This window comes from Plutella xylostella, chromosome 4 (assembly GCF_932276165.1).
Source record: "Plutella xylostella chromosome 4, ilPluXylo3.1, whole genome shotgun sequence".
NCBI lineage: Eukaryota > Metazoa > Arthropoda > Insecta > Lepidoptera > Plutellidae > Plutella > Plutella xylostella.
Genome location: NC_063984.1, coordinates 2,658,425 through 2,686,138, shown reverse-complemented (window position 1 = coordinate 2,686,138; position 27,714 = coordinate 2,658,425). Strand labels below are relative to the sequence as shown.

Below are 27,714 nucleotides of genomic sequence, written 5' to 3'. Positions count from 1 at the left end.
TCAATACCACGGCATCATTTAAATTAAAAGCATAGCAATTTATGTCGTATTTCTGTAACATTATGTTTGAATGTCCTTTACTAAAAATTAAAATCCCTTTTCAGGTGTGCGTAGGCCATAACTTTACCATATCACCGCAACGTCATTCATATCGCATACTTTATATAATTTATCTCGTTGATAACATAATTTATCACACCAAACATGCATATTTGTTTCAGGCGATCGTGTGACGTCGTAGCGAACTGTTTACAGCTCGATTCTGCCCTTCCCGCCCGCCCCGCGCCGCCGCCCGCCCGCCCAACCTGCGCTCTACGCAACTAGCCTGCTATAACCCGACCGAATTAAATACCAACCAAACTACAGCGCAGACTCGCTCCATGACACTTCTTTACTGTTAGCCGCCTTATAAATCTTTCAGTGTGATAAAATTGACAAATGATATTGGCTTTGGTTTCTGATTTCCCTTCGTTTTACCTAAAATGGAGGAGTGTGTTTGGATATAGGACACACTTGTTGATTTAGGCCCCAAGCTGAGCCCCACTGTCGCGATGGCCGTGAACAAATTGCTGTTTTTCAGAAAGGTAAGTGGTATAGTTTTGTTTTTGTTTTGGTCCGGTCAATATTCAGCAAGAGTCGTGAATACCTACTTGTGAATGGCCGAATGCAAACAGAGGTTCGAATGTTATATGAGTTCCTACTGTTCAGTGTCCAAAGCGAAATGTTTAGACGTTAACCTTCATGTTTTCGTGTGTGTAAGAGATAACGATGACTCTTTCAGAATATGATCAGTGCCTGTAAGTATCTTAAATATACCTATCGTTGAAAGCTTATACTTAGTATATAAGTACTTGAATGTAGGCATGACGTCGCCATCTTCTATCACAGTAAAACATATATGTATTATATATAATAAGTAATTACTTATTTTTCGTAGTAGTTCTGGGTATTAAGATGGTATCCTACCAAATATCTTGATGGGCTAGTACTTAATAGATTATTTTTTTTTCATAATTTGAGCAGTAAATTCCAAACAACCTTTCCTACTTTCAATGTATGCAGGTATGTAGGTACATAATTAATAAGTAGTAGTACTTAATGTACATATAAATATATTCCACCATACACCATACACCATAATATCAAAAGGAATAGTAGATATTAACCTATTGAAGCACCAGAAGAATAGTAGTACCTAGGTAAGCATAAATCACCGTGATTGGCTATTAAGGCTGTCACTAAAGCTGGAAGAAAATCAGAATCTGTCAAATCTAGTGAGGGGGGGTTGAGGTATGCGGGGCGTTCTACGGACAATGACATGAAATTTTAACATAGTACTCGAAAACATAAAAGTGAAGACATGCCACTTTGTTAAAAATATACTAAGTAAGTAATATTGTTTTGTGATACGAAAATATTTATTTTTATTTGAAAGTATTTTTAATATTTAATAATTAATTATATATAAAGTCGTACCCGTGCCGATATTTATACAGGTTGTTGCAAAAAGGGTTTAATACTATGCCGAAACCTACGTGTGCAGCATGTTATTGATGTTATTTCTAAGCCAGGAAATGAAATCAGAATGTAAAAAAATCGCGAAAATATTATCAGAGTTTAATAGTTCAGGGTGTTGTATTAAACTCTGCCCCCGTGTAATAAAAAAAGTATAGTTAGCCGAAAGGGCGTTACTCAGGCGTCACTCTGAAAAACTTTTATCCTACGTAATTTTTTATATTCATGAAAAAAACGCTTCTTCATATAATTTTTTTTTGGTCACGTGACCTTTTAGTTAGACGACCTGTTTTTTTTTGGTGTTTCAAAAGCAGAACAGTAGTTTGCAGAACTCTGCATATACAGGGTGTCACAAAAGGTTACGTAGCTGGCAAAGGGATATGGGGAGGTCACCAGAAAAATAATAACATGTAAGTATCCCCGCAAGGGAGTACATTAGTACAAGGCGAGAGTGTGTATTTTTTTTTAAGTACTTATGTGTATTTGGGATATTATGATAGAAATAATATTTTTGTTTCTTAAAAACCAAAAAATTTACACCTTGCTGCGCTCTTTTGCTCACTGTAAGTACACCTACAAATATTGCTGTATTAAAAAAAACGGTTTTGTTATAACGATTATAAAAAAAAAGTTATTTTCATGTCAAGGAGTCATTTACCTAATTACGATTTCACTCAACAGCAGGTGAACTGAAAAAATAAGTTCTAGTTCTATCATAACTTAAGATCGCAAACATTGTAACTCCACTTTTCTCGGCGAAAAGTACTCTTTGGTGTCAATAGAAACGTTTTTTGAATTCACATGTTTTCCTCTTTATTCGAAAAAAAAACTGTATTCCGCATTTTACCATTTGTTTTCCTCTAAACCCCAAACCGTGATTTTTAAACAAGAAAACTTAGTAATTATACCCTTTATTCTCATATACAACGTGCGATGTAGGCGAACGTGAACGAAAACTATGCAATAAGCCTTTGTTTTTACTACTACTTTAGTAAATTACAATAACATACTCAACAATGTTAATTTTTTTTTGCAATGTTATGTTGTTAAATTAAGATCTAATATTTTATTAACATGAAGTTACTTTCAACTTTTTTTTGCATCTATGCGTCGAATCACAGCATGACGGCTGCTGCAGCTTCCTGCTGTCCTGTCCTCCAACCAATCCCACCAGTACTGCAGGTTGCGTCGAATACGAGCCATTCTCTTCGACTTGACAAGACAGGTGCTCCCGGAAGGATCATAGATCGCACGGAACCCGTACCGTATAGAGGCAACGGACTCCTTTGCAACAGCCCCCCAGATTCGGAAGTAGCCCATGCACTGCATGGCGAGCACAGCTGCAGCAATTTTTTCGTAATGAATCATTGGGATGTCATCCTCGAAGGAGGCTCTCAGCCTACCTCACGACCTGTGTGACATTAGAAAAATGCACTGTGCTAACGCCGTTTGCGAGCTTGATTTGCAGGACCGCGTTGTATGCCAAGTTCCACAGCAGAGGGGTCCAAGACCTACCGCTGTGGAACTCCGCAACTGAACTTCTTCAGTGAAAACAAACCCTCTCTTTTCGCATCCTTAATGTACTTGTTAGACACGTATGACCTCTGTCAATTTTCTGCAGATGACGAGATAGAGAAGACAAGTGATGGTATACAAGAGCCGCCCTAAAGGTTCGCCCTCTAGGGGATAGAGTTGAACGCGGTTACTATTTTTAAGCAAACAGCCAGCGCAACAACTCGCCCGTGGTTCTTATCCTGCTCCGACAGTGAACGAACGCAAAGTATTGTACCCACTATTCGAATCCGCATTTCGGATGCCAAACTGACTGTCCGAAAGGTCGAAACCGTACCACCACAGAGGTATGACTCGTTCGAAGAGCTTATCAGGCTCTTACAGCAATCAGATGTGTCGGTACACTGAAAGATAATCTACAGACCTGCTTTATTTATTTAGGAGCACTAATGGCCTCCTTTCACTCATTGAGTCACTGGCACTCAGGCTGCGGTTGAACAGGAAGATAGACTGTCTAAACAAATCATTTTTAGGCTAGTTAAAAAAAACTTTAGGTGGGTAGTATGCCAACTAGAACTACAAATAAAACAGTATTTTTGTCTCCTCTAAAATTTGGTCACGAGGAGTTACGATGATTACGATCTAAGGTGACGCTGACGATATTTTATACAAGGTATTGAAAAAAGGGTATAAAGCTTAGCCAAAAGTGGATTTAGGTGCCATTCTGATCCACTTTTCTTCAACAATTTTGAAAATTCACGTAGCAAAACCTTTTACATAGAAACTTATTCGATCACGTGACTTTTTTTACTATAGAGACCGAATTTATTTTTCGAGAATTTCCAAAACTTGGAGAACAAAAGTTGTTCAGAATAACCCCTGAGTCAAACCCTTTCGGCACAGTATACCCTTTTTGCAACATCCTGTATAGGTAATATCAGGTTTATAAAAGACCTGGGCCTGTAGAGTGAGACTCGGCATGGGGAGTCATAATTTATAGATCTTTTAGGTTGCAGTGGCGAATGGGCACTGGTAGCCCTGCCCTTTTCTATAACTATAACTATAGGTAATTTTATGGCAATTTAAAAATGGTATAACATTTATCTATTTGAAAAAATCATTAAAAATATACATTACCTATCACCCTAATTTAAAAAAAAAATTCAGCCCTTACTTTAAACTTATAACACCCCTCTATTTCCTTCAGGGGTTAAAAAACCTGTGTATTTAATATTTTCTTATGAGTTTTTTTTTTAAAACTAGGCTCTTACATAGTTGTACATAATATTATGCGGTATTTTATTCCACTTGTAACGCATAAAATTCATAGCTACAGTAAACATTTAACTAAACTACATCCTGGTTTGTTACTGAACTTTCCACTTACTAGTCTTTAATATTTAAAATCTAATGAACGCCCCTCACTCAACTACTATAAGGCCGACTTTGATAGTATTAATTTAGAACTAAACTCTACCGACTGGCATTCCGAATTCTCTTACTGTGATAATGTAGATTCTATGGTTTGTATACTTAAGGATAAATTAATCTTTGCTATTGATAAATTTGTACCCAAACGAACTAGAAAAATGTCAAGATATCCTCCATGGTTCACCAAACAACTAATATGTCTCCTAACTGAACAAAACAAGTTAAGAAACAAATACAAAAATTTTAAAAACCCTAGAGACAAATTTGAATATGAACTACTGCGTAGCCGATGTCATAAACTCTTAGATAAATGCTACTCTGACTATAAGTGTAGACTGGAGAATGAAATGCATTCTAATCCCAAAGCTTTTTGGCGTTATGTGAAGGACAAACGTAAAGGAGCTTCGACTATACCTACAGTGATGCATCTCAATAACATAATTGGTAACAACACAACAGACATATCTAATCTTTTTGCTACTCATTTTTCTAACATCTATAACAAAAAAACTTCTTCTTCAGCCAGAACTAATAACAGTAACTCCACTACCCCTATAACTACCAATATTAACTACGGAATAACTGAAAGAGTAATAATTAAATGTATTAATAAACTAAATGCATCTCAATCAGCAGGTCCGGACGGCATTCATCCGTTACTTGTAAAACGGTGCGCCACAGCCTTAGCCCTCCCATTGTGCATTATATTTAATAAATCCTTACAAGATGGTCATTTTCCTACAGACTGGAAAAGAGCTAGAATTACCCCGATACATAAAAAAGGTGACATCACCTTAGTGAAAAACTACAGACCTATTTCTATCCTGTCCTGTTTTGCTAAACTATTTGAAGCTATCGTTTGTCCAATTCTTACAAAAAATTTAGATCATGCGTTAAGTAAATCACAACATGGATTTAGGAAGGGTCGGTCAGTCGAAACAAATCTGGTTAGTTATATTAGTGAATTGTCCCATAAAGTTGACGCAGGTCTGCAAGTCGACGCAATTTATATCGACTTTACCAGTGCATTTGACAAAGTTTGTCACACCCTTCTTCTCAAAAAACTTGAAATAATCGGCATAAATGTTTCATTAATAAAGTGGCTAACTTCATATTTAGAAAAAAGGGAACAAGTTGTCTCAATCAATGGTTTTCAATCTAAATTCTTCTATGCTGAGTCCGGTGTGCCTCAAGGTTCTCATTTAGGTCCAATTCTTTTCCTTGCTTTTATAAATGATCTGACCCATCACATCCAATATAGTAAATACTCAATGTTTGCCGATGATTTAAAAATTTACCGTACCATAACTTCTACTAACGACAACTGTCTTCTTCAAGACGATCTTAATAATATTTTGAAATGGTGTGATATTAATTGCATGTTGATCAACGCTCAAAAATGTTTTCATATTAAGTTTACACGTAAAAAAGTTCCACATTCCTTTGATTACCTTCTCGACAGTAATGCAGTGACAGAGGTCAGTGAGATTCGTGACCTGGGAATAATAATTGACTCGAAATTACAATTTTCCTCTCATATTGATTCTATTATTAAAAAAGCAGCGCAAATGTTAGGATTTATAAAACGCCAAAGTAAAGGCTTTAGAGCTGACACTAAGATTATCCTGTACAATTCCCTAGTTCGTAGTCATCTCGAATTTGCTTCCTCTGCCTGGAGTCCTTCTTATGCAGCCAACTCACATCGTATAGAATCTATACAGAGAGCCTTTACCCGTCATCTTGCTTTTATTTCCTCTAATGTGTCTCATAAATCTCCGTATGATCACCGCTTAACTTTTTTTAACATGAAATCATTACGCAATAGACGAGAGACCCATGACCTTTTATTTCTTTATAAAATTATCAATAATCTTATAGACTGTCCTGATCTACTTGAGAGTATTTCCTTCCCGATTCCCTTCAAATATCCGAGGTACCCAATTAAAAAACTAATGTGTGGACCTAAACCCCGTACAAATTTAGGCTCACATTCACCAGTAAATAGGCTATGTGATCTCCATAACATTTATACCAACAAATTGGATAATGTTAACCTTGACATTTTTCACGATTCGTATAATTGTTTTAAGAAAAAAATCCAATGTATGAAATAATATTCTTATTACTTACCTGCCTAATTAACCGACTTCGAAAAAGGAGGAGGTTCTCAATTCGTCTGTATGTATGTTTTTTTTTTTTTTTTATGTATGTTCATCGATTACTCAGCCATTTATGGACCGATTTTGAAAATTCTTTTTTTGATGTATTGGGTTGAGCTCAGGGGTGGTCCCATTTTTTTTTCAGAATTTTATTCCACCCCCAAGGGTGGGTAAAGGGGTAAAAACAGGGGTATAAATTTCCATTTTGGGCACTTATCAACCGATTCTTATGAAATTTATAACGTAAATATTGTTATTATAACAAAAAGATATGATGGTGACCTTGAGCTGATCTGATGATGGAAACGGAAGGCAGTCAAGGGAACTCCTCAACGGTATATAGCAACTACCTCGTGTTTGGGCTCGAATGATTCGTATTAACGAGTAGGACATATTGGTATCATTTGCATCTTACTTTTGATTGATAATTATTGCAAATAAACTAAAAATAACAAAATAAAATAATAATTTTAAAAAAATTAAAAACCGACTTCAAAAAACCACTAAAACGTAAGAAATAATTTAAGGTTTAGACCAATCCTAGGTCACAGTATAAATATACCTAAGCAGGTACTGTTCTTTTTTGAAGTTGGTGCCATATTTCTTCAGATTAACTGCTTTGTCACTGCACCAACATCAAAAAAGAACAGTACCTGCTTAGGTATATTTATACTGTGACCTAGGATTGGTCTAAACCTTAAATTATTTCTTACGTTTTAGTGGTTTTTTGAAGTCGGTTTTTAATTGTTTGTTTTAGTTTGAAAGTATAAATATTTGTGTTCATACTGTGATCTCTGTACTTAGTACTTAGAAAAACCTTTTATATATTTTAGTTAAGTTAAAAATTGTTAATTTTATATAATTTTTTATTTTAAGTTGTCTTAGATAATTTACGAATGTTGTGTACACCTTTAATTGGCTTCTATAACGAAATCTTAATTTTAATATCTGTTTTAAAAATGTTAGTTATATAAGCTGCTGGTGTTCCAGTTGAAATAAATAAATAAATAAATAAAAATAAACATTTCATTTTTTTCATGGCGAGATATCGTCGCACTTAACCGCTTTTTTGCAAAGCTTGTTAAATAGATTTAAAAAATTATGTAAATTTTAGATCTTCAATTTTTAAAAATACTTACTTATTTTTAACAACCTGTAGTGTACAGACTACCACATCTTAAAATATATATATTTTTAATTAACTACGGTTTTTGGTTTCAAATAAAACAAATTATGAACTTACTTTTCTACACCCTGTATATTGTGTACCTTACCTACCATACGCAACCGTTAAAATAAAATAAATTACCCCTCAGAATATAAACAGGCTCGCGCTTTGGCATACTGCATTGACCGTATAGTTCTTATTCGGAGAATCTAATAAGTGTCATTATGTGCAATGTTTACCTTTATCTATGCACCTGTAACTCTATAGTAAAAAATGTAAACAAATCGAAAAGGCGAAATGTTTTCTAAGAATTTTCGGCTTTTCTGCATCTAAAATGATTAGAAAATTAACTTTCCATAGCAAATGCATATGTATTATAATACTTGTAGTCATAATTTGTTGATTTAATCAGTTTTTGTGAAATATTTGATAAAAAATAAAATGGCGTGGGTATCGCTCCTAACAGGCCGCCACCAGGGCGACGACTGAAGAAATCTGAAATCTGTCACGGTGTCATCATTTTTAAACCGGAATTTATTAGTTTTTTGCAAAAAAAGTTGACTTCTGGTCCATTAAATCCAACTCTTTAAGGTAACTTTGTTAAGAATTTAATTACCTACACATACATATAAGATTCCATGAAAATGGGCCCTCTGATTTCGAGGGTTTTTTCATAATAAGTCAAAAAATGGCAAAAGACATGGTGTGTTTGCAATTTTTTTTAACATACTTATTATAATCCTGCACCAATTTATAAGCAACTAACATGTTCAGTATACCCTCTGCTACAAAATATATTTTTATCAATGTGATAGAAGCCACCGTTTTTCCAATCTAATCAAGTATATCAAGCCGACTTTAGCATTTTAGCTTTAGGGATCCCCTTAACTAAATTAATTTAAAAGAAATAATTTAGCATTGATCAATAAAATCTACAATGAAATTGAACTGAAGAGAATAATGTTAATTGAAACACTAAACATGTCGCTAAAGCTATTTCAGTTGTGGGAGCTAGGGGTTACTCTATGTATAACGACGAAAAACGACAACAGCGTTCCAAAACTTAGGTTTTCGTCATATAGAGTAACCCTCCTAGGACTCATCCAGGGTACGACCTTGTCTGCGTTGTTCTATGCATCCAGTGAATAGTCCAACTACACTGCAAGATGTTGTTTTATTTTACTTTTACTTTATATCTAAGTACTCAATTAGAGAATAGCAAAAATTAGGATTATGTGATCGGATCATTAAATATGTATGTTGCCTCAAAACTTAAAAACTATTACTTAAGTACATCATATATAATTTATTTTATAAAGGTAGGTATCATTAGGCGCTTCTTGATTGTGAGATATCCTAATCCTAACTAATCCAAAACTACTGAACGGATTTGAATGAAATTTCGTACACATACGGTCTAGACCCTGGGAAAGAACATAGGCTACTTTTTATCCCGGAATTCCCACGGGAAAACTTTTTAAGGCGAAGCGAAGCGCGCGGGAACAGCTAGTACTTAATATGTGAAAAAAAACGACTTTAAAAATAATTAGGCAAAAGGTAAGAAATTATTTAATTTTGCCTAAACCTAAGCATTACTATCTTTTTTTAAGTTAGTGCAGTGAAAAACTAATCTGAAGCAACAAACAAAATTTATTTAAAATTTGATTTAAATACAATTTTAAATATACGTTTAAAGCGTTTGGTAAACGTGACCCTAAATTTATTTCGTGACATCGGTAAATAATCTTTAATATTTTGGTTTTGCAAATACTTACTCATTTATGGCGCCAAATTTAATATTCAAACTTATTCTTAAGGCCAAACCCGCCACTTTTTCCTTTCTTGTTATCATTATCAGCCAGTCAGTTCGCCGGCCATCGCGACGTCAAACGCGCGACAGGAAAATTCCCGCCTTTTTCCGACGGAAAAAAATAGTTTTGCCGCCATTGCCAGTTCGCCATCACAAGTCATCTAGCTTTTGTTTCACTTTTGTTTTACTTTAATTGATTGATAATGAGATATTTTATATTTTGGATAGTGTGAATGAGTTGAGTGTACGATGATGATGGAAATAAAAGCCGATGTGGTAAGCTCTTATAATAAAGTTTAAATATAAGTAACTTTATAATTTCTGAAAATTTCAAGAACTTTTTACTGATCCTTGATTGTATTCAATTAAGTAAATCTATGAATCTATGAAATTAAGATATAATTAATTACTTACTAACTACTAATACCTGCGTGAAAACTTTTATATTTGTACTTACATAGGTTCGTATCGTATGGAAAGATGTAGATAGGTACTGTAAGTTTTATTCATTATGGATTATTTAATTCATTTAAAACTTCCGTTTTTTTTATTAATAAGTCGTTACGTACCTGCATAATAATATTAATATGTAAGTACTTATTGCATTATACTTTGTTCTGTGTGATAGGTATACTTGATCGGCAGCAAATAGTAACAGTAGGTGCCTAATTACTATCTGTTTATATTTTATTATAATAGATATGTGGTAACTTTTACCTTAATTTGCCACACCTTTTTGTTGGTAATCTGTCTAATGTGTGTCCAATGTCCACTGTCTAACAGCGTAGGCAAACATTGTTTTGGGACAGTAACATGAGCCAGTCATTCTTTTATGAAATTAAATAGGTATAAGTAATTTCAACTATGAGCCCAATACAACAATGACATTTTCTTTTTTTAAGAACCTCAATATTTTACTAGGTATTTACCTAATACCTACTGTTGGACTACTGTCGTTCCGTTCCGTAAGGACCGAAGTGAAAAGTCTTATAGGAAACTATTATGGCTCTTTTTAGGATGAACATCTTTCTGAATTTAACCGCTTTACGATTTCTGGTCAGTACCGTATGTATTATAATTAATTATAATTATAATAAAACATATTATTTAATTATTACCATTGCTGCAACAGAAAAATTATAAAAAGATAACAACTAACATTTAAATTCACTAAAGGAAAACTATAGATAGATCTAACAGCACTATCCCCAGGTAGAGGCAAGGTCGCAGTCGCCATAGCACACGCCATTTAACCTCCACACTGTGACGAGCGGTTGACGACACGGTCGTGATTTGAATACCCTCTACATCTTACTTCAGGTGTACACTTATTCTGGATGACAAAAGAAATGCTATTCCAATTTCAACCTTGACACATTTTATCTTTTCATTCCCACGTCTAGGAAAATTTGTTAGGTTTTTTGGTTGGTACTGTTTATTTTTAGAGCTTTGACTTTTTTAGGTGGTTAGACATAGGATGACTGTGTGTAAATCATAAGTAGCTAAATTTGTGTCCATGTAGTTTTGGACACGGAGATTTAGTCGATTTTTTTAAATCTTAGACAATATCGAACCAGCATTTTAGTTATTGTAGGATTTAACTTAAATACAATTTATATTGGGTAATACATAACAAAAAAAACTATAAATAAGTATGTGCCTACATACTTAGGCTTAGTAGTACGTTTAACATAATAAGGCGCCAGCTAAGTGCTTTCGAATCACTAGCGGCGAGCGGTGTCGCAAAACGCATATCAATGATTCAATGCGGATTGATTCTGTTGCCATCACTTTATTGATTGAGCCAAACATTGTTTTGATTAATTCTTTCTAGGCTTCCTATGACTTCAGCCATTCAGATCCTTATCAAATTCATTTATGCTGTAGGATACTATCAGAATAGAAAGAGTTTCGGTAAGTAGGCAGTATGTACTTCATAGGATTTTTTGGCTGTTCCCCAATCATTTGCCATACACGACCTGTGTATGCAAGAACTTAAATATAAGTTACTAGAGACCTTTGGCAATATACTTAAGTAAGTATACCTACTTAACAATGTACCTAATACATAATTAGATTGGCCGTTTTTACAGTTTTGACTTTGAAACTGCCATGAACGCCAAGTAATATTCTACAGTCCTTCATACATTGTTAAAAAACACATTAACAACCACTTGGCCCTTGTTTGTACAGTAGCAGTGGGCTCGAGCAGGCTTGAAATGCCTACACTATACGTACTTATATAATACCTACATATTACTGTTCAGTACATTAGTAAGTACGGTGCGGTTGGTGTTTATTTCGGTATCAAAAAAGAATAGTAGAGTGATTTTGTAAGTCTGAAAATATGTATAAGTAACTAACTGAACGTCAGTCTATGATGGCATGGTACCTGCTAGCACATGAATCATATGTTGAGGGCCTTCAAAGGGACAGCTGAAAGCTGAAAACCGTGTGGCCTTAGTACAGACATTTAAGCTGGTGCCTTTTTACGTTTGAATAGCAATCTTTTATGTTACTATTTGTTTTGTATCGTTCTATTTCCTATATTTTTTGTTGTTTTCGTTATCAAAGTACCTCATACATCTTTAACCGTTTTTTTTCTTCACACTGTTTACTTAAAGTTTTCGCCCTACACACTGTTTACTGACGTCAAAAATACTAAAAGCTACGTTATGGAAGACGTAATTCGCTATCACTCATCGTTATAATGTGGCAAGTTACTTGGCGACCCTCCTTGCGGGGTGAAAGAAGTGGCGGGGGCGAGGTAGCACGACATGCTACACACGTAGAAAAGTGTGCCCGGATTAATCTCGCGATAGCTTGTAACTATTTCTGACATAAGTAAAATTTTATTCTATGAGTGTTCCCGTAAATGTCATATTTAGCTTAAAATTTATAGTTTGACAGCATTAAAATTTGGATGTTTACCTTCAGAATATCTACCAATTTGAATTTATTTATGTAAAAGTGTTTTATTTTATAAATCAATTTCCATGTCACTTTCATGTTCACTCTCTGTTTGAACTTGTTCATCGTCGTCGTCATCTTCATCTTCATCATCGTTTTCATTAACTTCAATTATAAATCTAAGACAAAAACCAAAAAACATTATACCTACTTTGAAGTATAATGTACTAGAGTACGCCAGTCATATTAGTTCAGTGTACACCTATAATATTTTATGTTTAATTTACATTAAATTATAAATAAACAATAACATACCTGTCCAAAACATCGTCAAATGCTCTATCAGATTTATAATATTCGTCTTAATTTTCTATGACATGGTCGTCACAATTTCTCCACTTTTCAGGCGAATAATCAGAGAAAAGCAACTCAAAGTCTTTTATCTCTTTATATAAGTTAGAGTCAATCGACGTTCTTGCGAGCTCGCCCTTCACGTACCGCCACACAAGTTCAACAGGATTTAATTCCAGGTGGTATGGGGGTAGGCGAAGCACGATATGACCATTTTCTTTCAAAATTTCATCAATTTTGTAATTTTTCTCTGTGTTTTGCTCATTAATTACTTTCATTAAATCACATAAATTTTGGTTGCTTTCCTAGTTACAAGAACTGACAACTGACGCACTGTCATATGGACTCTTCGTCTTTGTTGTTTACTTTTTCGTATCTGACTGCGCAGTACCAACCTTTAGCCGCGTAGCATGACTGATCCGGTACGCTGTTCTACAAGAAGCCCCTATATTGAGACATTATACGATTTGTTGTTTTTAACGTTATTTTGTTGACGAATTATAGATACCTAATAATAATATAATGATAATATTAAAAAGGCCTCAACACTCATCCTAAGACTAATGGTCTCAGGATCAATGATCTCATGTGGGTCGCACTCAAATTATGACAGACTATATAAGACATGTGGCCGCCTCGGCTGCGCGGCCGATACTGCCGTAACAATGACATGCAGTGCACGCGTTCCCCTCCACCGCTACCCTCCCGCTACCCGCTGTCGTCTTGGGTACCTCGTCCCCTCCGCGTCTGTCACCCCGCAAGGAGGGTCGCCAAGCAACTTGCCAATCTATAGGAGTGGACATCGTTTACTGCCTCAATGAAATGCGACATAAACATACAGCTATAGAGCTCGTATAACCATTTATAACAAACCGTTATGTGATATTTAATGGAGGATATAAGTATGAATGATTTTTATCAGCTCACTAAAAATAGAAGTGCAAGAACAAAAAGTTGCTAGGCATAAACTAGGCTAGGTAGGTAAACATTGGTGGCGTAGGTTGCGTACTTTACTCCCAACAGTGATTGAGGTAGTGCTGCTGATGATTATAGGGAATATGCATACCTATATTTTTTTTATATTCTTATTCAATAGTTTTACATCGCTTTAATATAGTGAAAAATAAATTCAACCCAAAAGAAGTTATTTAAGGTATTTTAAATAAAGTTAAAAATTAGCAACCGACATGATCACTGTAAACACCCGTCATGATGGCGTGCTAACTGTGACGTCACACTCTTGTTTCACGGCTTAGAATAATGACTCGCTAGTCGCGCCTATGCTCAGTTCTATGGGCATAGATTATTCTGAGATTGAAATACACTAGCGTTACGTTACGTCACTTCCGCCGTATGAAAATTCGTGACGTCTAATGTTTGAACTTATCACAGTTTTTTTTCTACTTTTCAAGAATTAATTACTTGCTGAAAAATGAATTATAATCAAAAATATTGATGGAGGCCTAATTCTGAAATAAAAAAGTTTATTAAAAATAATATTTGACCTTTATTTGAATCACTTGCATATTCCCTATTATGAAGTGCTTAAAAATAATTATGTACTTATACCTATTAAGATTTTTCCAAAGCCGTAGAACGGTCTACGGTTTACTGTATCACTTTTGCAACATCCTATGTTACATTTCCAGCACACAGTGCACCCGGCCGCGGCGCCGGCGTCGGCACCGAAGCCCTACGGCTCGTGGTGCAGCCCCGACATCACTCCACCGCCGAGGACCGCGTGAGTACTTTACCTCTTTAATAATACTCTTTATGCTTGTTGATATTGAACTCGTAAGCGCGTAACGAAAAAATAGCCCTATCTGGAAAATGTATACTGCCTATGTAGTTAAAATTAAAATAAAATTGTATCAAGTACCTAAGTATAGTTTCAGTTGTATGAAGTAAGTCATAGCTTTAATTTATTTTATTTTTATTTATTTTATTTATTTTACTATATTAGGAAAACTTAACTAATTTATTTTGTAGATAACAATGTCAGGGTAGCTTATGTTTCACAAGTTTCCACCTCTAGGTAGATTAGTTAGGTAGTATAGAGAGAGTTAACTAAAGCTATAATTAGACTTAATCTAAAAAATACACATAACTTTATAACAAATAGAGGGAGTTAAATTATAAAACAAAAAACAAAGACTTACAAAGAAATCAAACTAAATTAAACTAACTAGGTTTATGAGAACCAAAGTAGTCAGAAACCAGCTCATTGGAAATAGATGCTATGCTATTGATAAAAATGTCTAAGTCACTGTGGTCACGCAATATATTATTTAAAAGATTAGGTACACGCCAGAAGAAAGAGTTCTGCCTGTAGTTACTTGATACAAGGGGGACATAGAACAAAGACGGCTGACGAATTTGCTTGGATGGAGTGAAAAATTTAATTAAGGAAAGCAACTCAGGGCTGTCTACTAAGCCGTGAATAATTTTTAAAAAGAATATGATATCAGCTATTTGACGGCGGTTGGATAATGGAAGTAGGTGATGACGCTTGCAGCGATCATCATAGCTGGGATCAGCTATACCGGTCCTGTAGGACAAGTATCGTAAAAATCTTTTTTGTATTTTTTCGACCCTGTCAATGTATTCATGATACCTAGGATTCCACACTTGTGAGGCATACTCGAGTATGCTCCGAACGTATGCACAGTAAATTATTTTTATAGTTTTGATTTTAGTGAAATTCCTAGATATTCTAATTAGGAACCCCATCGATTTATTTGCCTTCGATATAAGTTGATCAATGTGATGATCAAATAAGAGTTTTTCATCATGAACAACTCCCAGATCTCTTACCTGATTGACCCTTATTAAATCGGTGTTTTTCAGCGAGTAACCAAACTGAAGAGGGTGGATTTTGCGAGTAAATGTGATCAGATAGCACTTGGAAACATTAAGATCCAATTTGTTGGCCAAGCAATAACTATCTAATCTACATAGATCAGACTGCAAGTCAGTTTGGTCGTCTGCGCTACAGATCCTCTTTGCAATCTTCATATCATCAGCAAAAAGGAAAAGCTGAGAGTGCTGAAAGCAAGATGTTATGTCATTAATGAAGATTACAAAGAGGAGAGGCCCGAGAAGGGACCCCTGGGGAACTCCTGAGGATATTTCAGTAAACGGAGATAAAAACCCGTTTACAGCAACAGCCTGAGAACGTCGGGTAACGTAAGATGATAACCAACGAAAAAGGTCGCCATGAATTCCCAACCTATGTAACTTGCACAAAAGTAAAGAGTGGTCTATTCTATCGAAAGCCTTACTGTAGTCAGTATAAATACAATCCACTTGACCACCTCCATCCATATTCCTCGTCAAAAACTCGTTAAATAAAAGTAAATTTGATACTGTGGATCTACCACGCAGAAAACCGTGCTGATGAGTGGAAAAAGAGGATTTTAGAGAGGAGTAAACCTGGTCATACACTAGTTTCTCGAAGACCTTTGCAATAACGCATAATTTGGAAATGGGCCTATAATTTTCAACATTGGACTTGCTTCCTTTCTTATGAATCGGTGTAATAAAAGCCATTTTCCATAGACTAGGAACTGTTCCTTCACTCAGAGACCGTCTAAAGAGTAAAGTTAATGGTAAAACTAAGCTTGATGCACAGTTGGAAACGAAAGAAGGAGGAATATCGTCAGGTCCAGCCGAGACTGATATATCGAGAGTCTTTAATAGCTTGAGAAGTTTCAATTCAGAGACCTCGATGGAGCTTAGGGTATCTCTTGAGTTTACTGAGGAAAAGTCACAGCCGTGGTTATTAAAAATAGCATTAGTTGGAGGGAGAAAAGTGGAATTAAAGTAGTCGGAAAAGAGACTACATATTTTATCTGTGGACTCTACAGTTATCCCATTGTAAGACATAGCTGAAGGTAAAGATGACCCCTTATTCTTGGACTTAACATAAGTCCAGAAGGCCTTAGGGTTAATTGATATAGCCTCTTCTGCTCGCGCTACATAAGCTGTATAGCACTCAGTTTCCAACTTCGTTGCACGTTCCTTTAGCAGCGTATATGTGAGTAAGTCACTCAAGTTACCATAAACTCGATATTTTCTAAAAAACTTAGACTTTTCTTTTAAAATTTTAATAAGAGGCTTACTATACCAGGGAGGAAATTTTGATGGGGAGATTGCCTTGGAGGGTACAAATTTGAGGCGTATATTGTAAATTGACTGATAGAAAAAGTTTACTGCATCTTCTAGGGATCTAGAAACAATCTCAGTATTCCAATCGATTTCATTTAATTCAAAATTTATAGAGTCCCAGTCAGCACTATTATAAAAGAACTTAAGTCTAGGTTTAACCTCGGCCATCTTGGGTAGAGAGTAGGGCGCAGAAATTATTAGTGAGGGGTGGTGTGAATCTTCTTTAGTCAATGGGTCATCGCAATGTGAAATATCCAATGGTAGGTCAGAAATAATTAAATCTAGTATTCGGTTGTTGGTATTCGGAACGTGGTTATATTGTGATAAAAGGCAAGCATTTAGTGTGTCCACAAAATTACGTTGACTGTCACCACATAGGTTAGACGGCTGCAGATCAAGACACTCATGATTTATAGACCAACCGATATTGCTTTGATTGAAGTCACCCAATATTATAAAATTGTCATCCGAGTTCTGAGTAGTAATGTCATAAAGGTTGTTGGTGAAAGTCGTTAGCTGAGCACTTGCTGTTGCTCCCATGGTGTCATCAATTATATAAACTGTGCATATATTAATTTTAGTTACCTCAGAGTGTTTTGACCGGAATGAGATCGTCAACCAGATGTCCTTGGCAGAGGTATGCCACTCTGGTCTAGGTGCAACAGCAAGCTCACGACGAACCGCCATCATCACTCCTCCGCCCAATGTTTGACCGGTTTTTGCATAATCTCTATCACGTCGAAAGACAAGATAACGTTCATCAAACAGTTCACTATCTGGAATATTTTCTGGTAGCCAACTCTCACAGATTGCAATAACATCATAGGAGTGCATAAGTACATTTCTATAGAATGCATCCGTCTTTGTCCTAAGACCCCTTACGTTTTGAAAGTACAAGTTTAGTGAGTTAGAGAGCATTAAAGTTGAGAAGGTAAGATTAAATTAATGGGTAAAATATGTAAAATATGCAAGCAACAGGCAGGGCTAGTAGAAAAGCGGCTGTATAATTGTGGGATAAAAATTGAAAACTCTAGGACTGGCGCACACCACAGCAACATGAAGCCAATAAAAGCTGGTTATGATTAGTACAAAGTTTCTCACAATTAAAATACGGTACAAAAAATACAATATACCTAAAAATGATACAATTACAAAATTTTGGCTAAATCTGTCTCGGTTTTGATGAACAAGATAGGAGATGTAGGATTTTTTCGAACATGGATTGCGCAGTTTTTTACCCAAACGAATTGAAAATTTTTCTCCCTAGCTAGCAGTTTTGTCTTGTTCAGGAGTAATTTGTTATTCTCCGTGAGATGGTCGTTAACAAACACCTTATCGGCGCAATTAGCGAATCCCAAGTCCGAGGCAGAGATTCCACGGTGACTTCTCGCGGCCGCGACGAAGTTTTCCTTCAAGTACCGGTTCGTGAGGCAAGCCACTATGGATTTCGGGCCGGTGTTGCTGCTGCGAGAGCGAATACGGGTAACAAAGTTTATGTCCTCCTTCTTTAATTGGAAATCGCATATATTGGCTAGTTTTAGAAGAAGCTCGAACAGGTTTTCCGTTTTAGTGTAGGGGATGCCTTTTAACTCCATATTATTTGAGCGAGACCATTGCTCCTTCTCATCAATCTCTCTTTGAAGTTTTGATACTTTCGTTTGTAGAGATGTTATCAGCTCTACCGCTTTCTCCGTCTCAGATACACGGCGATCAATTGCGTTGGATTTTAATTCAAGATTTTTTACTGAATCGTGGGCAAAGTCGACGGAAGTTTTCAATTCAGCTATGTCCACCTTTACTTGCTTCATATCTAGAACCAACTGCGGTATCGGTGCAACCATTGCGGATATTTTTTTAATCTCTTCCATAAGTGATTCATATGTAACGGGTGACTTAGGTTTCGGAGAAGGAATATCCGGTGAATTCCCAGACGTTTTGCAGGCAGTACAGCGCCAAGACTTCTGTCTATCACCTAGTTTCCTATATCCGACCTCTGTAACTCCAGAGCAAGGAAAATCCAGAAATTGCTTACAGTTACTGCATCTAGCCCCATCATTGCAGCTATTATTGCAGCGAGCACAGGTGAACATAATTAAGTATTTGACGAGTTGTTGAGTTGTTAATGGTTCAGTGACTCACTACGTGTTATACGTGTAGTGTCCTTATTAGGTTAAGTAGGCTTATTTCGCCACGGCGCTCACTTGTCGAAATGGCTCAACGGCTAAGACGCCCGCACCTCAATCAGGAGACCCGAGTTCAAATCCACATCAGCCAACTGTTTTTAATTTTTCGCTTTCTTCATAGAGTAACGAAGTAGGTACTCACAGCAAGGAGAGAGACGAAGCAATACAGAAACCAATATGGCGCCGTCCTCAAATGGGAATGTCCACAAGATAGTAAGAGAGCCACCGATATTTCTGTGATCACTGAATTTAGTAGATTGATTTAAAAATAAATAATTTAAAACTTTGAGTTTAGTGACTTAAAACACGTCTGTCCGCTGGAAGTTAACGTCTCCGAAAAAAAGGCTAGTCTATGTTTCAGAATAAAACGAAATGATGAGCAAGCGGAGAAGAATGAAGAAACGCAAGTGTGCGAGTCCGGTCCACGACCTCTTCAGTAAGCATAATCACACTTTCATGAAATTTTCCACTTTACTTCACTTGTAGAGATTTGTTGATTAACCCAAGTAACATTTTTGGTTTTAAAAAGGTTTTGAAAAGGTTCTAGAACCTTTGTATGGAAATCAACTCGTGAGACTTAGAAGGCTCGATAACCTTATATTAACCTTATATTAACCTCCTGAGTGCAAAAAGGGCCCACGTTTTAGAACCTTTCTGAGAGCTACAGCAAAACCTATAGCTCAAACCCAGAACCTTTTGAACAACTTACACAGAACCTAAATAAAACCTTCACAACCTTAATTTAACGTTAACATAACCTTGGAAGACAGCTTTTAAGTTCTAAATTAGTTCTGGATGTAACTCTTCTATAACTTGAAACATATTTGATGGATATTTGTAATGCCTTCCCAGGACTCTCGGGTCTTAAAATGTTTCTGTGTAAGATTTCATAATAATTATAATAAATGGCGCCATTACCTGACACTTTCCAAGACTCAAAATGGCTAACTTGTAAGTGTTGTATTAATACAAAATATAGTAAGTAGTTAAGCTGAAGTCAGGAAATATGAAAACCTTGTGCGACTAGCACTTTATTGTGATACTTTCGGATAATAGTTCTGTATAAGTGACGGGCCTTTTGTAAATGATAAATTTGAAGATATTATAATTAAAAAAAATAGATAAAATTTTATGTTTGGTGTAAATTTATATTAGAAATAAAAGTACTGTATATATAAAAAAACATATATTTGGAATAGTATAGGAAACGTTACTGAATTTTCCCTTATTAATTAAAATGTAGCTTTTTGGTAAGTTTTTTTTTATTTCAGTGAAAAAATATGGCGGCCGTTAGGAAATTACTAAAAAGCATTAAACATATTTTGAGGATGCCTCTAAAGCTTTAAAATATTCTTGTAGGACTTAAATCATGCCTTTAGCTCATAGCCAGTGCTTAATGCTTTTGTTTTTCACCAAGTAGTCCTAATTTGTTTGCCTAGACAACTCTTATCAACCTAAAGGTTTAAGATAGGTTTTAAAAAATACTTATAAGTAATTTTAATATTCCATAACTTTATGGTTGTATCAAGGTTAAAAATTTAACCTTAAGCACTCACTTTAGAATTAATGCTAGCTTTTCTAGAGGTAAATCAGGAGTCTACGACAACTATAAGATCCTAGAACTATATACTTACTCCTGAAATACATGTTAAAATAACGTTAATATAAACTCTTATCAGCAGCTACAAGGTTGTATTAATAAACAATTAGTTTTAGGACTTAGTAATCATTCTCAAGTACTCAATATGACCAGATAGCAAAGCATTAACCTTTTCACAACCCTTATAAAACCTAAAGGCATTTCTTACAACCTAAGCTCGAATGAAATGTTACTTGGGAAGCTAGCTTTACCACGACCTTCACCTCACCAGGTTTCACGTGGGAATTCCTAGTAAAAATGACCAGCCGTTAAGTGTAACAAACATCCATCCATCCTTACCAAAATCACGTTTCATATAGTAAACTAAATAATTAATAACTATAATTTACAGAGCGGAAATTAAGTTCGAAAAGACGCGAATCGTCGTGCCCAAGCCGGGGGTGCAGTTCCGTCCCACCGAGGCCGACATCGAGGAGGCCCCCATCGAGATGACCCCGCTTGCGGAGCTGCTGAAGATCAAGAAGAAACTCTTCAATGAGTAAGTTCTTGCTTAAAGCGGATGCATATCATATACTTCTCTCTCTCTCTCTCTCTCAGCCTTCCGTAGTCCACTGTTGGACATAGGCCTCTCCTAACGATCGCCACCCCAAACGGTCACCCGCCATCTGCATCCAGCGGCTTCCCGCTACCTTCCGCAGATCATCAGACCAACGGGTTGGGGGGCGACCGACACGCCGTTTGCCGACACGGGGTCTCCACTCCAGAACCTTTCTACTCCATCGGTCGTCGGCTCTGCGGGCTACGTGGCCAGCCCATTGCCACTTCAGCGTGCTAATCCTTTTGGCTATGTCGGTAACTTTAGTTCTCCTGCGGATTTCTTCATTACGAATCCTATCTCGCAGGGACACGCCTAACATAGCCCTTTCCATAGCACGCTGAGCAACTCTGAGCTTGTGGATAAGCCCTTTGGTGAAGCACCACGTCTCGGCTCCGTAAGTCATCACTGGCAACACGCACTGATTGAAAACTTTTGTTTTCAGACACTGAGGTATGTTTTCAGTGAAGATGTGTCGTAATTTCCCGAACGCTGCCCATCCGAGTTGGATTCTACGAGCTACCTCTTTATCGAAGTTGGATTTACCTAATCGGATCACTTGTCCTAGGTAGGGATACTGATCAACAACTTCGATGGTGACACCTCCTACAGTTACGGGCGATGATGAAACATGTTCGTTCGACATGACCTTTGTCTTGTCCATGTTCATTTTCAGCCCAACTTGTTTAGAGGCATCATTGAGGTCTGTGAGCATTTCGCCTAACTCCTCCAGCGTTTCCGCCATAATAACTATGTCATCAGCAAATCGTAGATGAGAGATATATTCGCCATTGACGTTAATGCCCAGTCTTTTCCACTCTACAAGCTTAAAAACATCTTAAGAAAGGAGAAATAACATCTCCCTGTCTCACGCCCCTTTGCAACTGGATCGGTTTTGTGCTATGTTCGTGTAATCGAACTGACATTGTGGCAGCATTGTACATACATCTCAACACCTCGATATAGCGATAGTCTATATGGCACCGCTGAAGGGATTGAAGCATCGCCCAGAGCTCAATAGAATCAAAGGCTTTCTCATAGTCCACAAACGCTAGACATAAAGGTAGATTATACTCCTCGGTCTTCTGTATAACCTGCCGAAGCGTGTGTATGTGATCTATGGTACTATAGCCTTTTCGGAACCCGGCTTGTTCGGGTGGCTGGAAGTCGTCGAGTCTTTGCTCGAGACGATTCGTAATAACTCTCGAAAACAGCTTGTACACATGGCTCAGAAGTGCAATGGGTCTATAATTCTTCAATAGGGCTTTGTTGCCTTTCTTGAAGAACAAAGTCACTACACTTCTGCTCCATGCCTCCGGGCTTGTGCCTTCGAGTATGACGGAATTAAACAGCCTCCGAAGTGCTATTAAAATCGGTCTACCGCCGGCTTTCAGAAGTTCTGTCGTTATTCCATCATCTCCCGGAGCTTTGTTGTTTTTTAGCTGTTTGAGAGCTATACTAATCTCGTCTAGACTGACGTCCGGAATATCTTCGGTATAGTGTCGGGTGAGTGGCGCTCGGCTGTCGTGAGCACCGCTGGTAATAGGGTTTTGTGTTGTGGTGTATAACTGTCCGTAGAATCTCTCAATTTCTCCCAGAATTTCGGGCACTGATGAAACGGTGTTGCCAGTGTCGGTCTTCAGTTGGGTCAACAGAGTCTGCCGAACAGATCGATCTCTAGCAAAGACTTTGGAGCCCTTGTTTTGCTCTATTGCGTCTTGAATGCGCTTGCAATTGTAGCGTCTCATATCGCAACGTCTTGCTTTGGCGATCTGTCTGTTTAGACGTCTGTATTCGACCATATCAACTGAAGACTGCAACCTCATTTCTCTCCGTTCTCTTATGAGACTCAGAGTCCCATCTGAGAGTTTTTGAGGTCCTCGGTTGGTTCGGGACGAAAAATATTTCGATCCTACCTCTCGGACAGTTTCTACAAACCTATTATTTAAATCGTCAACTGTAACGCAATTCTCTAAACATATCAGGCGGTCGCAAAGCTCAGACTGAAAGCTTTCGGGATCCTGGATTTGAGCAGGAGTAGGACGGAGCGTGGACTTCATTAGACGGGAGCGTTCTATTTTGCAGTTTATATTCAAAGTGCCTCTTACGAGTCGGTGATCGCTGCCGGTCTTAACCCTACTGATCACTGAGACATCATTGAATATGTGCTTCTTATCCGTCAATATGAAGTCGATCTCGTTTTTAGTCTTCCCATCGGGGCTAATCCACGTCCACTTCCTTTGTGGCTTCTTCTTGTAGAAGGAGTTCATCATATAGAGGCCCTCCTTCTCCAAGAAGTCAGCCAGCATTTGCCCACGATGGTTCCTGACTCCAAATCCATGTGACCCCACTTTCGTCTCGCCGCCTTCTTGTTTTCCGAGTTTCGCGTTAAAGTCTCCCATCACCACCGTGAAATGAGTAGTGAACTTACGCAGGGCAGACGATACGTCTTCATACGCAAGTTCGACCTCATCATCGGTGTGCTTAGATGTGGGTGCGTAAACCTGTATGACCTTCATTGAGTATCGTTTAGATATTCTCAGGATGAGGTACGCAACCCGTGTCGACACACTTCCGATTTCAACGATGTTGTTGACGAGGGACTTGTTGACGATGAACCCGACACCCCCTTGGGACAGTTGGTCGCCCTCCCGGTGGTACAGCAAGTTTCCGGACTGGAGAATTTCCGTATCCTCTCCCTCTCGTCGGACTTCGGATAACCCTATAATGTCCCATTTTAACTTGCTGATTTCCTCTTCCAGCTCCTCTATCTTCACGTCTTCCCTCAGTGTCCGTGCGTTATATGTTGCCAGGTGCAAGGGTCGGTTGGGCTGGTAGCCGACTCTCTGCCGGAGATTCTTCGCACCCCCTGCCCCGCCGTTACCGTGACCGCTACCGGAGTCCGGGATAGCGGGGCTGCCGGGGACTGGGGGCCGGGGCTTTGTTTTTTCCATCATTAGGAGGTGTATTTGCCATAATCACCGCGCTTGGCAGGCGTGTTGGTGATTCTCCTTTTTTACGGCGGGAGATCGCCGCCTCTGCTAGGAGAGGAGGTCGGGTCGATTTACCGCCGCCCGACATTCGGCGTTGTCACTCGTTAGCACCACCCAGGGGGCACGTGTAGGGTAACTAGGGTTTGTACCTACGGACGTGAGCGACAAGCCCCCCCTACGGACGTGAGCGACAAGCCCCCCATTCTCTATCATATACTTACTTACTTTTAATTGCTTTACAATAAAACTAAGACGTGAGGACCTATTCACCTATACCCTATACCACAAAAATACCTTAAACACCTCTAAACAAGTTAGAGATTATTATCAATGGTTAAAAATGAATATTTACAGTTTTTGTTTTGATCATTCAGCGTACTGTTGACTCGTAGGTACCGTACTGGTGACTCTTAAGAACACATGCTGGCCCAATTTCAAAATAATATCCCATTGTACGCAACCCATTGTGCGTGATTACGTTTAGGTATATTATTTGTGTACCTAGTAAACACGCAAGCGGTTAACTTTCAAGTAAGTCGCCAAGCCGATTCTCAATAACTACCGCTTAGTCTAACCTCCATCTATTTCCAGCTCCCCATAATTAAACTCTTCAATTTCCATCATCTTCCAGCCCCCCTGAAGATGACAAGCCGAAGATCGTGGTAGACTCCCCGCAGAGCCCCGTGCCCACGTCCCCGTCACGCGCCAAGAAGCGCCTCGGGTTCACCCTGCCCTCTATATGTGACCCCTACATCACCATCGACCCTCAAGGTTTGACATAATAATATAATGGGTACCTCATATTTTCATTGGTAGCCATGTCATTTGCAAATAGGGTCAAAGTTCTAAGTGAAATTTATATTGCTACAGCCTTATTAAGGGATAAATACTACATCTTTGTACCTATCTATCTATTTTGGTCGTACTGGTTCGTCTAGTATGTAGGTATGGTGGCCTGCGCCTAAAAGTATACAGGCGGAGTTTTTAAAATAGCGATCTCAAGCTCACATGCTGCTCAAGCACATCCACATAACCACCACTGCTATACACATCACACACAACACGTCCCCTGATTTATAACAGAAGTAGCTGGTCCCTTCATCATCAGGGATCGCTATTTTAAAAACTCCGCCTGTATACTTTTAGGCGCAGGCCACTGTACATATGAAGAAAATATTTCAGCCAATAAAACTTTTTATTTATTTATTTTATTTTACAAAAGTAGATGTACAATCAGGTGGACTTAATGCTAAGAGCATTCTCTACCAGTCAACCTGCAGGAGGTTCAGGAGCAGAAAGTAGGGAAGTTAAACTTATTTTAAACTAAATAAAATAAATTGTATTGTAACCACTGCACTGTTCATAATAGGTAAACAAAAGACAATTGGTCAAAATTCGCCCTAATGCAATAAAGCCACGGGGTGCCCATAAGCGCCGCCAAGATATCAATTAATCATAATTGTTTATTGTGACCCACCTTCTACGTAACCCTGACAGGAAATCAATATTGCTTTGGTACTACTCCAGTTTGGTCAATATTGAAACCGAAATAAATTGAACCACATCAAAAAAAAAATTCACATCATCACCACTGATGATTCATCAGCCAGTTTCTTCAAAATGCTGGATATATATTCCTCTGTCAGGGCGGAAGACGATGACAATGAATAAATTTCATAAACATTGATTCCCTACTCATGAAAGCGACAAAATAAGCAACCTATTTTCTTAAGCATAAGTAGGTACCTATACGTATTATAAATTAAACCTCCTGTCCCAGGTCGCGGCTACATATCCTGGCTGATGCTGGTCACATTCTGCTACAGCTACAACGCTTGGTGCATCGCTTTAAGGGCAACATTCCCATACCAGACGCCTGAGAATACGCCCCTATGGATGATGGCGGACTACACCTGTGACCTGGTGTATTTACTGGACGTGGCGCTGGTGAAGCCAAGGCTCATGTTTCTGTACGAGGGGTTCTGGGTGGACGACCCTGCGGAGACCAGGAAGAACTATCGGAAGAAACTGCAGTACAAGGTATGCAAGAGTTTATGACACCTACATTTATGAATGTTTATGTTTATGTTCTATGCAAGTACATTATGATTGAACTGAAGGTCAACTGACTCTTATATCTCAGGAAGAAATAGCGTTAAGGCTATAAGTCCGCCTTTGTGTACATAGACTGTCAACCTGTAATGATCTGTACCTACTTTGTATGTTTCTATGTGTATGCAATAAAGAGTTTAAATAAAAATAAATAAATAAACGCTGCCTGTCCACCAGAGAGGAGCGGGCTGGCGGTGCGGTGTGCGAGGCAATAATCGTCCAATAAAATTGCAAGAGCGGAAGTTTTATGAAATTTCATTTATTGACTCGTACACCGCTCCGCTAGCACGTACCGCCCTGAAGAACAGGGAGATTTAGGCTTTGTGAAATTCTAGAGAATAAAGTAGATTTGCTAACAGTACTTATATATTATTTCCCCTACTCACAGTTCGACATAATCTCGCTCCTGCCCCTGGACTTCTTCTACCTGGTATTCGGCACTGAGATGGTGATCCTGCGCCTGCCGCGGGTGCTGAAGCTGCAGACCTTCTGGGAGTTCCACCAGGCCATGGACCGCGTCCTGTCTTCACCTTATGTGGTAAGTTGTATGTATACTACAAACAATGTAGGTAGGTAGGTACCTCAAATCTCGTTTTTGTTTAGGTCCAGTCGATGCTTCACTACCGTTTGTTGTAAATACGTAGAGACTTTATATTATGTCCTAAAAATATGATTATACTTCTACTGGAGAGTACCAACCTAAAACATTGCTCTCTATTTTACAGGTTCGAATCGGCAAAACTCTCTTCTACATCTTCTACCTAATCCACCTCAACGCTTGTGCGTACTACGCTATGAGCGTTTACGAAGGTCTCGGATCAAACGGATGGGTTTACGATGACCAAGGGAATGCTTACATCCGTTGCTTCTACTTCGCAACCAAAACCGCGACATCTATTGGCAAGAATCCGAAGCCGGAGAATGTTCCAGAATACCTGTTTATGACCTTCGCTTGGCTGATGGGAGTGTTTGTGTTCGCTCTGCTGATTGGACAGATTCGGTATATCATTGCCACTGCTACTAGGGCAAGGGTGAGTGACTTTTAACCAACAACAAAAGGTAGAGTAGAACCTACTTCACTGATTATTGACGTATATGCTTTGTAGGGGTTCTAACTTGCAGGATGGAGTAAAAACAACTATTTAAGGTTGACGAAGGCGTGCGTCCAGTGGCCGCTATGTAAGTGAGCACATGTGTGATTAGAAATT

At 37.9% G+C, this 27,714-nt stretch overlaps 1 protein-coding gene across 2 annotated transcripts in view; it reads left to right on the top strand.

Moving 5' to 3' along the window:
• Window positions 1–258: 258 nt before the first annotated feature.
• Window positions 259–27,714, top strand: part of LOC105386951 (cyclic nucleotide-gated cation channel beta-1) — a 40,367-nt gene continuing 12,911 nt past the window's right edge. Inside the window, exons 1-8 of one of the 2 annotated variants that reach the window (XM_048628132.1) lie at window positions 259–584; window positions 14,506–14,597; window positions 19,568–19,642; window positions 21,198–21,344; window positions 25,026–25,165; window positions 26,175–26,434; window positions 26,895–27,044; window positions 27,232–27,537. In XM_048628132.1, coding sequence (XP_048484089.1) covers window positions 552–584; window positions 14,506–14,597; window positions 19,568–19,642; window positions 21,198–21,344; window positions 25,026–25,165; window positions 26,175–26,434; window positions 26,895–27,044; window positions 27,232–27,537 — 1,203 coding nt within the window. In that variant the 5' untranslated portion in view covers window positions 259–551. Of the gene's footprint in view, window positions 585–9,707; window positions 9,872–14,505; window positions 14,598–19,567; window positions 19,643–21,197; window positions 21,345–25,025; window positions 25,166–26,174; window positions 26,435–26,894; window positions 27,045–27,231; window positions 27,538–27,714 lie in introns of those variants that run through there. The other variant, XM_048628141.1, reaches the window with a different exon arrangement.